At 36.3% G+C, this 14924-nt stretch overlaps 1 protein-coding gene across 3 annotated transcripts in view; it reads right to left on the bottom strand.

Annotated features, from left to right (window-relative positions):
• The window catches only part of LOC137028877 (rab GTPase-activating protein 1), a 108734-nt gene that overhangs the window by 74869 nt on the left and 18941 nt on the right, over nucleotides 1–14924 (bottom strand). The window contains exons 2-9 of one of the 3 annotated variants that reach the window (XM_067398208.1): nucleotides 13925–14130; nucleotides 11961–11990; nucleotides 8051–8279; nucleotides 6325–6532; nucleotides 6036–6210; nucleotides 2543–2697; nucleotides 897–1007; nucleotides 462–528 (exon numbers count right to left, since the gene is read on the bottom strand). In XM_067398208.1, coding sequence (XP_067254309.1) covers nucleotides 462–528; nucleotides 897–1007; nucleotides 2543–2697; nucleotides 6036–6210; nucleotides 6325–6532; nucleotides 8051–8279; nucleotides 11961–11990; nucleotides 13925–14074 — 1125 coding nt within the window. In that variant the 5' untranslated portion in view covers nucleotides 14075–14130. Of the gene's footprint in view, nucleotides 1–461; nucleotides 529–896; nucleotides 1008–2542; nucleotides 2698–6035; nucleotides 6211–6324; nucleotides 6533–8050; nucleotides 8280–10798; nucleotides 10922–11960; nucleotides 11991–13924; nucleotides 14131–14924 lie in introns of those variants that run through there. The other 2 variants (XM_067398209.1, XM_067398210.1) reach the window with 2 other exon arrangements.

Raw genomic sequence — 14924 nt, 5'->3', positions numbered from 1 at the left:
CCATGTCATAATCATAATTACGAGGCGGCAGCCCGTGACGTTGTAACGGCTCCTCTCATCTCACAATGCTTTGCAGACTCTGCTGTGTGCGTTCATGTGTTTTGAAGGAGGCGTGGCTTTGAAGAGCGCTCTGAAGGGAGGGTAAGATCTTATGTTTTCACAGCTAGCTTGCTATTACTTGCTTCTCTACGAAATTGCCTACTCCTACCTTTAAATAAAGTGGGACGGTACTTGTGTGTATGTCAAACATTTTCAAGAGATAAATTTGCTTGGATCAAATTCCTAAAAATATGGGTCGTGGCTTAATGACCATGGGAAACTGTGGGTCCCATGGCCAAACCAGTTGAGAACCACTGCTATAAAGTAATTAATTGATCGAGGAAAGATAAGAGTACTGGAGAGGGACGGATAAGTGGAGTTAATCCAAAACTAGAGATCCAGATTTGTCTTACACCACCTACCAGGTCAAGCAGGTGCATATCACTGTTCTTTACGTTCTTCCCCGGGCTCAAGAGCAGACCAAAACACCTGAAACACAAACACATTCCTTACTGGAACAGAACCACAGAGGAACTACACATATTAACTGTAAAGCTGCACATTCGCACACCCATTTTGGGGTGTTGAGCCTGAGAAAATATATATAAACAGAAAAGCACAGCTGTGCATTCAGGCAGGGTTGGCTTCAGTTCAAAACAACATCAGTCACCATGGAGAAAATCCATCCTCCATTTTCTCATGGCCCGAAAGGAACACTTGAGCTCAGAAAACACATAATTCAGTGTATGTTTATCATTAATAAATGAATTATTGGTTGTTATGGGAGACATGGGGCTTTTCTGGATGAGGATGTCCTCTCAGTGGAGAGAGCCTGTGTCACTGTGCAAAGCACGTACCTCTCGATAGCCAACTCTTTGTTGGACGTCTGCTGAACATAGATCACAATCTTTTTGTCCATGCCTGGCCGCAGTTTGAAGCTCTGCCTGTCCTTGTCCTTTGATACGGCACTGATGGACACAAAGAGAGTTTTCAAACGCTGGCTTGGGTGAATCTCACAAAAAAACAGATTTGACCTCAAAATGACAAGATTGTTATTATTTTGACAACACTGAAGCATATTTCCCCCCAAAATTCGCATCACTGCAATGTGTCTCCAAATTATACATGTGGAGAATTCACATTATACTCAATGGTGATTCTCATTAGATGCTCATTACTGTAGTAATTATTTTTTTAATGAAATGATCATAAATCGAAGATTAAATTAGTAAATCAGTGATTATTGCAGAAATTTGTCAAGTAAAAAGTTGTTCAAACAGTAATATTGTAAAATAGTATTACAATATAAAAGAAGTGCTATTTATATGAATATATTTTAAAATGTAATTCATTCCTTTGATGCAAAGCCGAATTTTCAGCATCATTACTCAAGTCTTCAGTGTCACATGATCCTTCAGAAATCATTCACTATTTAGAAATATGTTGAAAACAGCTGTGCTGCTTAATATTTTTGTGGAAACCGTGATACATTTTAACATTTTCTGTGAATAGAAAGTTCAAAATGACAGTATTTGTTTGAAACATTTTTTTTTTTTCTGTCTTTACTGGCACTTTTAATGTCCTTACTGAAAAAAAAAAAAATTTGTTTTAGTTTTAAAAATCTGAATATAAACGGTAGTACAAATAAATTCAGAATAGTCTTAGCAAAAGCCAAAACTACAACTAAGTCTTTGTAAAACATGCATCTCTTGCATCCAAATGGAGCAAACAGTCCTTTCAAGGTAATTCTGTCATTTTTTTTCCTGTTGTTTTTATCCAAAGTGACTTGCAGTCCATTTATAACAGGGACAGTCTCTCTGGAGCATCAAGCTCATGGTGATGGAGACAGCGAGGTTATTTTGGGCCCTTAAATACTTTTCTCTCTTTTTGTCTTGAATGTGCAGCATTGAAAAAGCCATTGTAAACACACTATATAGGCCGCTAAAAGGTTTACAAACTGTTCAATTGTAAACGTAACTGTAATATTATAATTAATATTAATTTAATTAATATAATATTATTAATAACAATATTATTATAATTAGAATATTCCACACATAGGGAGATGTGTGTCAGTGCTTGTTACACTGAACAGTGCTTCTTTACAGATGTTAACAAGCCAAGAAAGTATATGTTTCCTTTGAAGTGAGTTTTTTCCACTGCTTTACAGTGCAGGTCTGCTGCAAATTTGTGTTAATAGAACTCTGTGTAGGGCGGAGGAATGAGGCGAAGATGTAAGGGATGATAAATGACAGGAAGCATGTGTCGACACTTCAGAGAAAGAGAAGAAAAAGAGGTGGAGGAACTGCAGATTTTTCTATTTTTATCGTTTCCTTCATCAAAATAGGGCAGATGACTTCCGAAGACTGGATACCAGAAAATAACACCTAATTCAATTATGCAGTTAGAGACGAGACCTCCGGGGTTAAACTCAGATATGTACGGGGAGGAATCGGGAGACCTAAATGAACTTTAATGGAGGGAGAGTAGCAAAGTCATTCACCTAAATGTGCCCTTCCCATCATCCTCTTTGATCTCCAGACTGACAGTGAAGGTGAAGACATCGCTGTCTGGCGTAAGGGGAGGAGCCTTGGCGAGTGGCGCTTTATTGGCTGATCGGCGGAAAGCTGTGGCAAAGCTGTAGAGTATTCGGCTGACCTACAAACACACACACACATCTCAGTGATTGGAGTCAAAACAGTCTCCAGTGACACAGGCTGTATTACAGTGACTCACAGTCGCTCTGTTCTCAGGTTATCAACACACTCATTAGCACACAAAGATAGAAATACACACAGCCTTTTGCCGTTTTAACCTTTTACTCCACAGTCTCAAGATGGTCAAGATGGTCAACAAGTCATCAAACAATCAACCGGTCATTTAGTGAGGTTGACTAGTGCAGTGTTACAACCCAAAAGTGGGTCACAAGACCATTTTAAGTTGAGAAGCGTGTAGTCAAAAAGAAACAACAATGTACAGTTTACCATGGTAACTGTAATTTACATGTATTATCGAGGCCCACAAATACTCCCCCATTGCATTACTATACATTATATTCAACATTAGATATAGTAATTTAATGTAGTAATGTCAATGAAACTCCATAAACTTTCATTTTTTCTTTACGCAGTAGTCGCACTTTCAATGAAGGCATTCGTTGGATCTCTTACACAGACAAGCTGCGCACGCAGAGACTCTCCCGGTGCTCACTATGCCCCGCTATTAATGCACTATAACACATCTAAAATGCTTTCAATAATCATACTACTAAAACTAAATGTGATATGCTGATTTAAATGATGTTTGTGCTTTCATTTTGAGGAGTGCCGTTTCAGCGCATATGGTTAGTTCATCCAAAAATTTAAATTCTGCATTTACTCACTCTCATGTCGTTTTTGCGCAGTATGCAAGCATTTGAACGTCTGCGTTACTACAGTATGCACGTTGTTGTAAATCAGTTCATCATTTAAAGTCATGTGTCTCTTCAGAAGACTTGGATTTGGTTTAGACCACTCGATTGATTTTATTATTTTTTGATTTTTTAGGTTTTAGAGGAATGGACTTTAAATGGAGGGACAGAAATCTATCAGGTTTCATAAAAAGCTGAACGAATAGGTTTTAAATGACATGATGGTGAGTACATGATGACAGAATTTACCTTTTTGGGTGAATTATACCTTAAAAATACAGTAATCTGAGCCTTGGATAAAACTAATTCTATATCGTGAATCATATCATCGCGATATCTCGATACAACAATGTATCGCTACACCCCTAAGATATACTTTATAATGTTATTCATCAGTGTTAGTGATATTCTTTGAATTTATGTTCATGTTAAGTAAAGAAAGGACAGTACTCATGTGTTTGTGTCCATTTTTGAGAAATAAATTAGTTTGGTTCAAATTCCTAAAAACTTAGGTCATGGTTTCATGGCCATGGGAAACTGTGGGTCCTATGGCCAAACTAGTGGAGAACCACTGGACTACTGAGTTTAATGTTTTCAGAGTGAAAAATCATAATTGCAATGCTATAGTTTGCCAATAGTCAATAGTACAGTAAAAAACTGAGAAGTTTCATCATTTAATTCATCACCTCCAACACAGCCATCAAATGTGTGTGTACATGTATCCATCATTATTAAACATATTAACAGATATAAATTTTTAAATGTGGAGTGACAACTGCTCTGTGAGTCTAATCGCAAAGGTTTCTGAATTCTGTGGCTCATAATGCAGCCTTATTATATATATCCCTTTAGAAGAATGTCCACTGATGAATCATGCATAAAAGGAATGGAGTTTGAATTTGAATTTAAATAACAATAACAGATTTGTCTGCACGGCTGTGGTCTCCCTCAAGCTGAGCTCTAAGTGTGTCTGTATAAGAGGAACTGGATCATTTTGGGAGCATTTCAGGCTAAATTTAACCTAACAGCTGAGTTTGACATACAGTATGGAAGCAAAAGCTTTGATCTCAGAGCAAATACTAACAACAAGTGCCCCCCCTTCAGACTAAACCAGAAAGCTGCAATCATTCTATCAGAAAGAAGAAAAAAATTCATGACAAGCATATATCTCATGAACAGATCATATTTGACCCCAAAATCAAAAGAAAAATAAAGAAAGAAAACATATGCCTTTTATTAGATTTGTATCGTTGTGATTTTTCTCACAATTAAAATACATTGTTCCGCAGAATTCTCATTTTTATAATTAAAAAAAAACAAAAAACAAAAAAAACAATAGTATTAAACTCCATTTTTTCTTGGAAAATCTGCTTATTTTTATTATTATACCAAATACATTTTAGATATCATTTTTATAAAATATAATATATATATATATATATATATATATATATATATATATATATATATATATATATATATATATATATATATATATATATATATATATATATATATATATATATATATATATATATTATATATATATATAACCGCTCAAAAGTTTGGGATCTGTAAGATTTTTTATGTTTTTAAAAGAAGTTTAATCTGCTCACCAAGGGTGCATTTACTTTATTAAAAATACAGTAATATTGTGAAATATTATTACAATTTAAAATGACTGTTTTCTATTTGAAAATATTTTAAAATGTAATTTATTCTTGTGTTGGAAAAGCTGAATTTTCAGCATCATTACTCCAGTCTTCAGTGTCACATGATCCTTCAGAAATCACTCTAATATGTCAATTTGCTGCTCAAGAAACATTGTTTACAATTGTACAAAATATTTGTGTACAATATTTTTTTCTTTGATGAATAGAAAGTTAAAAAGAACAGTGTTTATTTGAAATCTAATCTTTTGTAACATTATAAATGTCTTTACTGTCACTTTTGATTGATGTAATGCATCCTTGCTGAATAAAAGTATTAATTTCTTTAATTTCTTTTCAAAACAATAAAAATAAAAATTCTTACTGACCCCAAACTTTTGAACGGTAGTGTAAAATGTTACAAAAGCTTTGTATTTTAGATAAATGCTGTTCTTTTGAACTTTCTATTCTTCAAGGAATCCTGAAAAAAAAAACTACACAACTGTTTTCAACATTGATAATAATAACAAATATTTCTTGAGGAACTATTCATCATATTAGAATGATTTCTGAAGGATCATGTGACACTGTAGACTGGAGTAATGATGCTGAAAATTCAGCTTTGCCACCACGAGAATAAATTACTTTGTAAAACATATTCAAATAGAAAACAGTTATTTTAAATTGTAATAATTTTTCACAATATTACTGTTTTTACTGTATTTTTAATTAAATAAATTAAGCCTTGGTGAGCAGACGAAACTTCTTTTAAAAACATTAAAAATCTTACCGATCCCAAACTTTTGAGCGTTAGTGAAATATGACCTGGACAGTTCTTGACAGTATTCATAAGATTCAATCAATAAATTCCACACAAATATCATTCCACAATCTTCCTTAACAAATCCATGTGTAAAGTGCAATTGTGTTTGTCTCACCGCCTCCTGGATCTCACAGCGGAAGACGTGGATGCGGAAGATCTCTGAGTTGTAGTGGCTCTCGGTGAAGGCGAAGCAGTCGCTCTCCGGTGTGCCGTCATGGCCGCGAACACAAAAGAGGATCTTGTAAATGGGGTAGTTGGCAATCTCAGTGCTGGTCTGAGGGTCCAGCAGCCTGATTGGATATTCAAGAACAAGATGCTTTGATTGATTATCTCTTGTGGTGTTTGAACCAACAATTTTTCAGTTATCACTCTTTGTTGCTTTTGTCCATAGCTTCCCAACGTACCTGACGGTGCCCTCTGAGACTCCGGGCACGGAGAGGGTGACGTCCAGAGGCATCTGGCACTGGCTGCGGAGTATGCTGACCATACGCAGGGCCTCCACCTCACTGCGCGGGGCGTTCACTGACGCACAGCCCAAATACGTCAGTTTACTGAACACCACGCTGTCCTCGTCCGGGACAGGGGTGCCAGGACTTAAGTCAGAGGGCTCATCTACAGGAAGTGATTGGCAGAGAGACACACTCCATTAGAAGACTCGAAAATTAAACTTATAAACTCAACATTTTGGACACACTTGATTTATATTTCTCATTACCTTAAAACCTTTTAATCCGGATGCTTCTGCTTAAATGCTTAAAATTATATTTTTGTACACCAAAATAAATAGTGCCTTCAAATTTATTTGTCATAACTACAATTAAACAGGTATATATGCACCTCGGTAAATGACCAGCAGATGGCACTGCCTGCATATGTGTCACACTGACTCTACACACTTTTCTTTGTATAAAAATCCATGACATTTTAATATTGGCTATTTTTACATTTCTGAACACAAAAATATGGTTTTGAAATGTGATTGCCATGCATTAAAAAGGTACACATCATACATATCATTTTGTCTGTAGTGTTTTATAAAAATAAATTAAGTATGAAATATATTACTGGATTTTTATTTGATTTTTTTAACAGTGTTATTTAAAACAGACTTAAAGCCAATTATTGGTTTGCATTTACAGCACCTCTAAAAAAAAAATCAAGTAATCTGAACCAATTAGTATCTCAAGTGATAACAGACTTGGTTGTGAACAGGCCTATAAAGTCAACATGAAATCAAAATGTACCCAATTTAATTTCTTATTGTGTTTTCACACCTATAGATGGATTGCATTGTTCTGAAACAAGGGCTTAATTTGTTACAATGTTGCATTTTCTTCTTGGTTCGGTTTGCTTTCACAAGGCAATATTTCAAAGCGTACCAAAATGTGTTTTTGCAAGTCACATCCGTGTAGAACTGTCCTCCGTGTAGAGTTTCCTCTGCGTCATTCATTACATTGATTGACAATGAGCTGAGAATATTGTGGCTTGTTTAGTACCTACTGTCGAGACACACGCAAACACTATACGAATGTAGCCGTCATTCCCGCTGTTAAATTATGTACTACATTCCTACTAATTCAAGCGCGATCTCTCTGTATCTCCCAGAACTGTCTAATAGATTTGTCGAGACACATGCAAACACTATATACGAATGTTATAATGCATCTAGAGCAGGAATCAGGGTTTTCTTGCACGGAGAAGGGCGACTACACAACATTTTAAGATGAAGAGGCGCTCTTTGGTTTTTTACTGATGTAACTAATGTGCTCACTCACAGAATCAAACACTGATCAATTTTATATAACACATTTCCCGTTATGAAATATGATATCTTTTAGTTCGTTGGTCCGTTGGGTCGGATTGCTTTCACGCCACAAGCGAACCGCCCCAGAGTTCGTTTGCAATTCCAAACCTCATTCAGGCGATCTCGGAGCGATTGTTTTGGTGCGGGTCCGAGCGCGATGGCCGTGTTCACATATGCCTAAACAAACCGAACCAAGGGAGATAACGCACCAGGAAACGCACCCAAACAAACACTCAGGTGTGAAAGCACCCTTAGTCATGTTCAAGTATTCCTTTCACTCTTGCAGATGGTCTGTACAGTAGTAGGGTGATTTTTGTTTTTTTTACCCCTGTAAGATCTCTCGTTGAGTTCGCTCTCCTGAGCTCCCTGAATGGGCAGCACTATCTCAAGTTTAGGGGGCATTGAGCCAGACCGTGATGGCGCAGCTGAAGTGGGATAGCCATGGTCAACCCCAACCAGTTGGTCCGGTCCACCCACCAGTTCAGTTACCGAAGGGTCCATCAGCACATCTTCCAGCTCCTGCTGTAACTCCTGTTCACTGCCGTTCCCCACAATCTAAACACACACACACACACACACACACAGACCCATCAGTACAGTCATTCCACGATTCATCTGAGACACATTTAGGTTCAATAGGGTGAACGGACTGGACAGTACCGGACCATAAAGATCAATCAGTGTCTGTGGAATTAATTGTAATAAATTTTTCAATTTCGATTTTGGCTTCCAACGATTATAAAAACAAGATAATCTTCGTAAAACGATTATTGTGCAGCATTCCGTCCAGCTCACCTTCCTTTTCTTCACAACAGTGCGCTTTCATTCCTCCCCAAGCCAAATTAACATCATAGATCAGCCGAATAAGTGAGTGTTGTAAAATGCAATCTCCTGTTGCTAAACTGCATGACGTGCTTGGTATTAAAGTGCATTAAGCCGCGAAAGAGATACTGTTCCTTAGGCCACTTTCTGTGCACGTGCTCAGAGATGGTGCAGAACGAGCATAAGCACAGTATTCTGTAGGCTTCAGATACACGCCTTAACGGTCAAATATCCAACACAAATATGTCAAAATACTGTATTAGTAAGTATCCTTGTAAACACAGTCGGTTATGTCTTAAGTGAATGTATACAGATGAGAAAGAAAATGCGTGTGGAACAGTATAAAGTGACAGCAGCCTAATAAATCCACTGCAGTCATTATTGTTAATCAAACAACAAAAGACAAAGATTAAATCACTCACTGCTCTTGAATGAATAACTTCTGTAGTTTTACTAAGGATTAGACTATATTTAATGTATACCGCAGTGTTATTTTACATTTGATTACTTGAGTCAATTTCTGTTGTATTAAAAGGTGCTAAAGAGGATCTTTTTGTTGACTGAGAAACCAAAGACTGTTAGTGAGATTTTGAAATGAGCGCATGCGTAAGAACAACCCCCCTCCTTCACAGCTCATTTCGTGGGAACACCTCCCAAAATTAGTGCACGAGTATTGGAACACGAGTGTTTACCACCGGCATTCGCTGTGTCGTGTTAGTGGATTCATTATGTCGGACTCAACGCAGGTAACTCAGCTGTTACTCCTGACAAAAACATTGCATGCGGCGCCTGTAGAGTGGAAAGTTTATGGAGAGTGCAGCCGCGCACGTCTCGCACAAGGAACATCATGGCAGTGATTGACAAGCCAGAGGGTCAATCGTTTATGCGATGATCACGTAAACGATTGGCTGATGTTTTTAAGGCCCTATCTCGTGCACAGATGATGTATATTAATATTATTCCTTTCAGTGCACCTAATAAATAGTCTTTTATCAGTTAGTAAAGACAGTTTCAAGTAATATTGTACAAAACAAAACATCCACTTTAGCACCTTTAAAGCGGAACTTAGTAAGATTTGCGAAGCTCCCCCTACAGGTTCCTTCAGTGAATCACTATCTAAATACTCCAAGTGCAGCTCTGGACTACAACGACTACAATACTCACCAGCGCAGTAGTTTCGCAAATACAGTACAAGAAATCTCGATGGAGGTGGGTAATTTTCAAAATTTTCTTATAAAGTCATAATATATACATTGTTTTTGAATTACCGTAAAGCATTTTGTCACTCTCGCGTGAACGTGAACATGAGGCGAGATTGTGTCGGGTTGGCGCAGCTCAACTTGCAAGTGCTGTTTTCTGGCGTAGACGTGCCAGAGGGGGTTAGTGCACGCCTCAAACACACCACTACAAGTCAATTAACCATCTTAAGGACTTAGAAAACTATTTATGAAGGTAAAAAAGTTACTTAGTTCTGCTTTAAGCTATCTGAATACCACTGCCAGTTTTGCTTGTTCTTATTGTATTGCTGTTTACTAGTCTTTTGTTACTGATTTGAGGACTTTTTACTTACATTTATTAACCTAGTATTAGTTTTTGCTGAAGTATCAATAATTGTCATATTTTTATTTTTTTTTTCATTTTTCATTTAATTGCGACATTTAAAATTAATCATATCATGAAACAAGACTTTGATCACATCACCCACCAGTAATCATATTAAATAATCGTGATTTCAATATTGACCAAAATAACCTTTATAATGATTTTTGCCATAATCGAGCAGCCCTACATCTGATCTGACCTGAGATGTTTCTAAGATGCATTTTTAAAGGTGAATTACTTAAGACATATACTCACAGTAAAGTTCTTTTTCGTTCTTCACTTAGGGATAAAAAGAAGTTTGAAATACCAGAGCAGCGATATACTGTTAGCAAACATCCTTATGCCACCCACGTTTAGATGAATATGTAAATATGTGCTGCGAGCTTTCATTTCAATAGCAAAAACACAACAAAAATGACAGCGGTGAGAAAACAGCAGTTAAAAAAGCATCTCATCACATGTGGACATGTTTTCACTCGCTCTTCAGTTCAGCCCTCCATTAAAGTCACGTCACGCTTATTTATATAGCACTTTATACAATAGACTGCTTTAAAGCATTAAACATGAAAATGCAGTGTCTGTGTCACTTTTAATTAGAAGTGCGATTTCTTCCATAAAGCAGTGTGCTCATGTTTTTAGTCGCATCTGACCTCGACGGACTGAACAGAAGAAATGAACTGGAGAAGATTTCCACATCAATAAAGGCGGAGACTCAGAACCACACCCTCCTACACATCACGGACCAATGGTAGTTCAAAGGTATTTACCACTCGGAGCAAACTTTTCCAGAAAGTTTTGGCAAGCTGTTTCTGACTCCAGGAACAAAAACAAACAAACAAACAAAAAAAAACAACAACAACAACTTTGTTTTGGCCTGATTTTGTTTGAAATGACGTCACGTCACATCTGTTCCTCAATTTTGCTTGATATATATTGGGTCCTTTAGGGGCTTTTCTAAAGCAAACATTGATACATGGTTAACTGCAATTAATTAATTGCCATATGTTGCCATATTCAATCAAAATGTGTAATTGATTGACAGCCCTATACATATACATATACACACACATATATATATATATATTATATATATATATATATATATATATATATATATATATATATATATATATATATATATATATATATATATATTATATATATATATATATATATATATAATGTATATAACAAAAAAATTTGCTCATATTTGACATTGGATTTAAAATCAGAATGATCAGTGCATTTTTGTTTTTATTTGGTTTCACTTCAGGAAGTTTGTAATTCAGCAGATCGTAACTTGTTATAATTATTGTTATTGTGATTAGCTGAAGAAACACAGGTTCATTACATTACATTGATTTGTGTTCATTACAGCCAAGACGACAGCGACAAAAAAAAGAAAGATCCCTGAACATGTAAGAATTGCATGTGTCAATGCCAGGAAATTCAGTGAGAACAGAAGTTTAAGCAGGTGACCTCCATGAAAAATGTTCTGCTAAATGCAAAAGAGATTTAGCATACAAGCCAGAGGTATCTAGCATGGACTGTACACTGTTGGGACTAAATGGTGACTGGACTAAGAGGCCTGGAATGAAGTAAACAGTGAAAGCACCAGACACAAAACATAAGCCTATAAACTTTCAACTGAGCACTGCACAATCACAACGTCATAGGCCCGCTTATATCCCCCACACAGCTGCTGTACAGGCCAGTGAAGCTGCCAATCAAACTGATCAGCCAATCAGAAACAAAGCACAAAGACACAGTATCACCACAGAGGAAGTGAGAGAGGAAAAGATATAAACTGACCTTAAAGCTGACCCCTTCCTCAGAAATCACCTGTGTAACAAACAAAGTGTTTAAGAGATGCGAGACGCCTACAGAGGTGAGAGAATGGTGATGAATGGGTTAACTGAGATAGAACGTTCTCTACATCATGACCGACAGACTATAAAAAGAATATGACAACCAGCAAAAGCATCTTCACTTTTACCTGCCACAGTAGAATAGGAACTTTGCTACATAAAATGTGATGATGCCCTCTTGTGGCAATAGCAAGTGTTTTGGCCAAATTATTAACCAGCTATTATTTACTCACCCTCATGTTATTCCAAACAAATATGACTTTTCTTTCTACCAAGGAACACACATACACACACAAAGAAAAAAAAAAAAGAAAAAAAAGAGGAATGTTCACGCTGCTCTTTTCCATGCATTTTAAGTGACTATATTTCTTGGTAAATTCTTGGTAGTTTTTTTTTTATTATTATTATTATTATTATTATTATTATTATTATTTCTTGGCAAAAACTAAAATAAAGTAAACAGGTTTGGAACATGACAGTGAGTAAATGTGATAATTTTGGGTGAACTATTCCTTTAATACCGAATCTGACAAATGAAAACAAGAATCATAGGAAAAAAGCATTTGAAAGTTGGCTGGTCCATAGCCATGATCAAATGAAAATATGAATGAGAAGTCTTGAAATGAACATATTCATTAAAGCTGAAAGCAAAAGAGTCATGATACAATAAACATACAAGCATTTTGACCGCAAGATCTGAAAAGAGGAAAGACTGGTGTGGTGTAGTTGAATCTCCATGAATTCTGGTCCATGAATGAATGAGACCGGTATTGATGCATCATCCTATCGTGGGCCACCATGATACTATGGCATTATAGAACTGAACATTTGTACATATGGCTGAAAGCACATGAGCAGAAAGTGGGATGTGGCTAAAGAACACACTGTAGTGCCGTCACATCAAATCAAAGGATTAGGAGTTTGGAAAAAATCAAAAGTGATACGAACTGGACATAAATCTCGGTAACATTCATGTGGTGTGGTGTAATGTGAGGAATGGACAAGTCAGGGCACAGGATAAAAAAAAGAAACAAAACATGGAATGAGGGTGACAATATAAAGTATGCAGTCTGCCTGTCCTCTTGACAGTGACTGTCAGAATGGATGTGAACATTTAAAATCTCATTAGCACCTCTGAACAACCTAGCCAGGTGGTGCAAACTGTACTTATTACCTTATTGAGGTGATTCTTCAATCAGGGGAACTTTTATGTCCCCTCAGAGGATTTAAAAAAATTTGTATATGTTCAAAGGATATATTATAATAGTTTTAATTTTTTATTGTCAGTTTAAATTACTATTTTCTCATTTTGTGTCAAAGTGTAAAATTTCCTATAATTTCTCTTTTTAATGATCGCCCCCATCAAGATTTTAGTTTGATGAAGTGTTTTGAAATCCTATCTTACAATTTTCCAAATAAAATTGTTACCAAAAACGAAACTATCAATTAATTTACTATTTTCGTGAACAATCCCCAAAAGGGTCATTCCATGTCAACTCAACCAGAGGTCTCCAGCTAAAAATTGATGGTGAAAGAAATGCATAAATGAAGAAGAAAGACAAATTATTACATGTCATGAATGTATATTTACCGAGTAATCGACTATTTTGTAGAGGGCGGTCAAAATGACAATTTGTCCTGAGATTTGGAGCCAAATTACAGGGGGTCAAAATGACTTCAGAAAGATGACAGCATCATTATTTTTACACTGAGATTTCTTATCAAACTTTTCTTTTGGCGTCTTCATTTTAAAGGCTTTATTCCAAGACATGTGATAAATGAATATTAAACTTATTTCGAAGAAGTTTTCAAAATTGTAATTAATCAAAAGTGCCCTTAACTGAAGAATCATACATCAATAGTTCCCAAAGCAGAAGATCTCCCTGTCCATTTTCTGTCTACTCTTACCTTCAGTCCTGTCTTTTCATCATCGCTACCATTATTAGTGGAAGGGGTCTCATCCCCCAGACGGGACACCAGGACAAAGTCCTCACTGTTGAGGGTGGACACAGAGTCGGAGGACACGCTAATTTTCCCCACCGAGGCCTTGTCATCCATGACTGTTAAATCAAGCCAGACGCGCTCATGAATGGTGGTTTAATGAGCAAAATTACCTGGAAAACAAAGAGATGAAAAAACAATGAGGAAAGGAAAAAAAAACATGAGAGGAGCTTGACCATGCTTAATTTGAAGGCATCCTTTGTCAACTTCAAATAAAGTTTGTGGCTCTTCACGCTTCACAGTTTCAATCATCTCAAACTGTTCTACAAATGGTAGCATTCACATGCAAAGCTATTTATGGACACATGGTGTCTGAAGAGCAAAATAAATTGCAAAACCTTGACAAAAATGCTGGCTAAAGAGACAGAGATGTGTGTGAGGAGAACATTTTGTAAAATGATAAAGAAATGGCAGATAAAGTTTGGTAAATGGAAATAGGTATTCATAACTTGGGGACACATCAAGAGTCTAAAGCGAACATTTGCCAAACCAACCGGCAAGAAAATAAAATCACTTTGTTAACTTTACTAGAAACTACAGGGTTATACATGAGTGTTAAATCAAACTTGTGATGTGTATTATCCAAAGTGTTTGTTTTTTGCATTATTTTCATGACAATTATTTCCCCCATTATTATTACAATAAATGTATGGTGGGTGGTTACAGTGGGTAGAGACAATGTGTAGAGACCAATCGGACACAGTTTTACAGCTGGAGCGCGCTTGGATTGGATCAATCGATCAGATTGACAATAGCTCTTGATTTACAATGCACTGGAAGATCACTCATCAACTAGGATCTTATTACTTATTACTGGTTTTCACGAGTAGTTCTTATGTTCAGTAAAATCACTTGAGGGTTTGGAGGGTTTTTATAACCTTGGTTAATCATGTTTCGAAATAAATGT

Source organism: Chanodichthys erythropterus, chromosome 10 (genome assembly GCF_024489055.1).
Source record: "Chanodichthys erythropterus isolate Z2021 chromosome 10, ASM2448905v1, whole genome shotgun sequence".
In the NCBI taxonomy this organism is placed as follows: Eukaryota; Metazoa; Chordata; class Actinopteri; order Cypriniformes; family Xenocyprididae; genus Chanodichthys; species Chanodichthys erythropterus.
The sequence above is the reverse complement of the archived record's forward strand: the minus strand, read 5'-3'. Positions and strand labels throughout refer to the sequence as shown.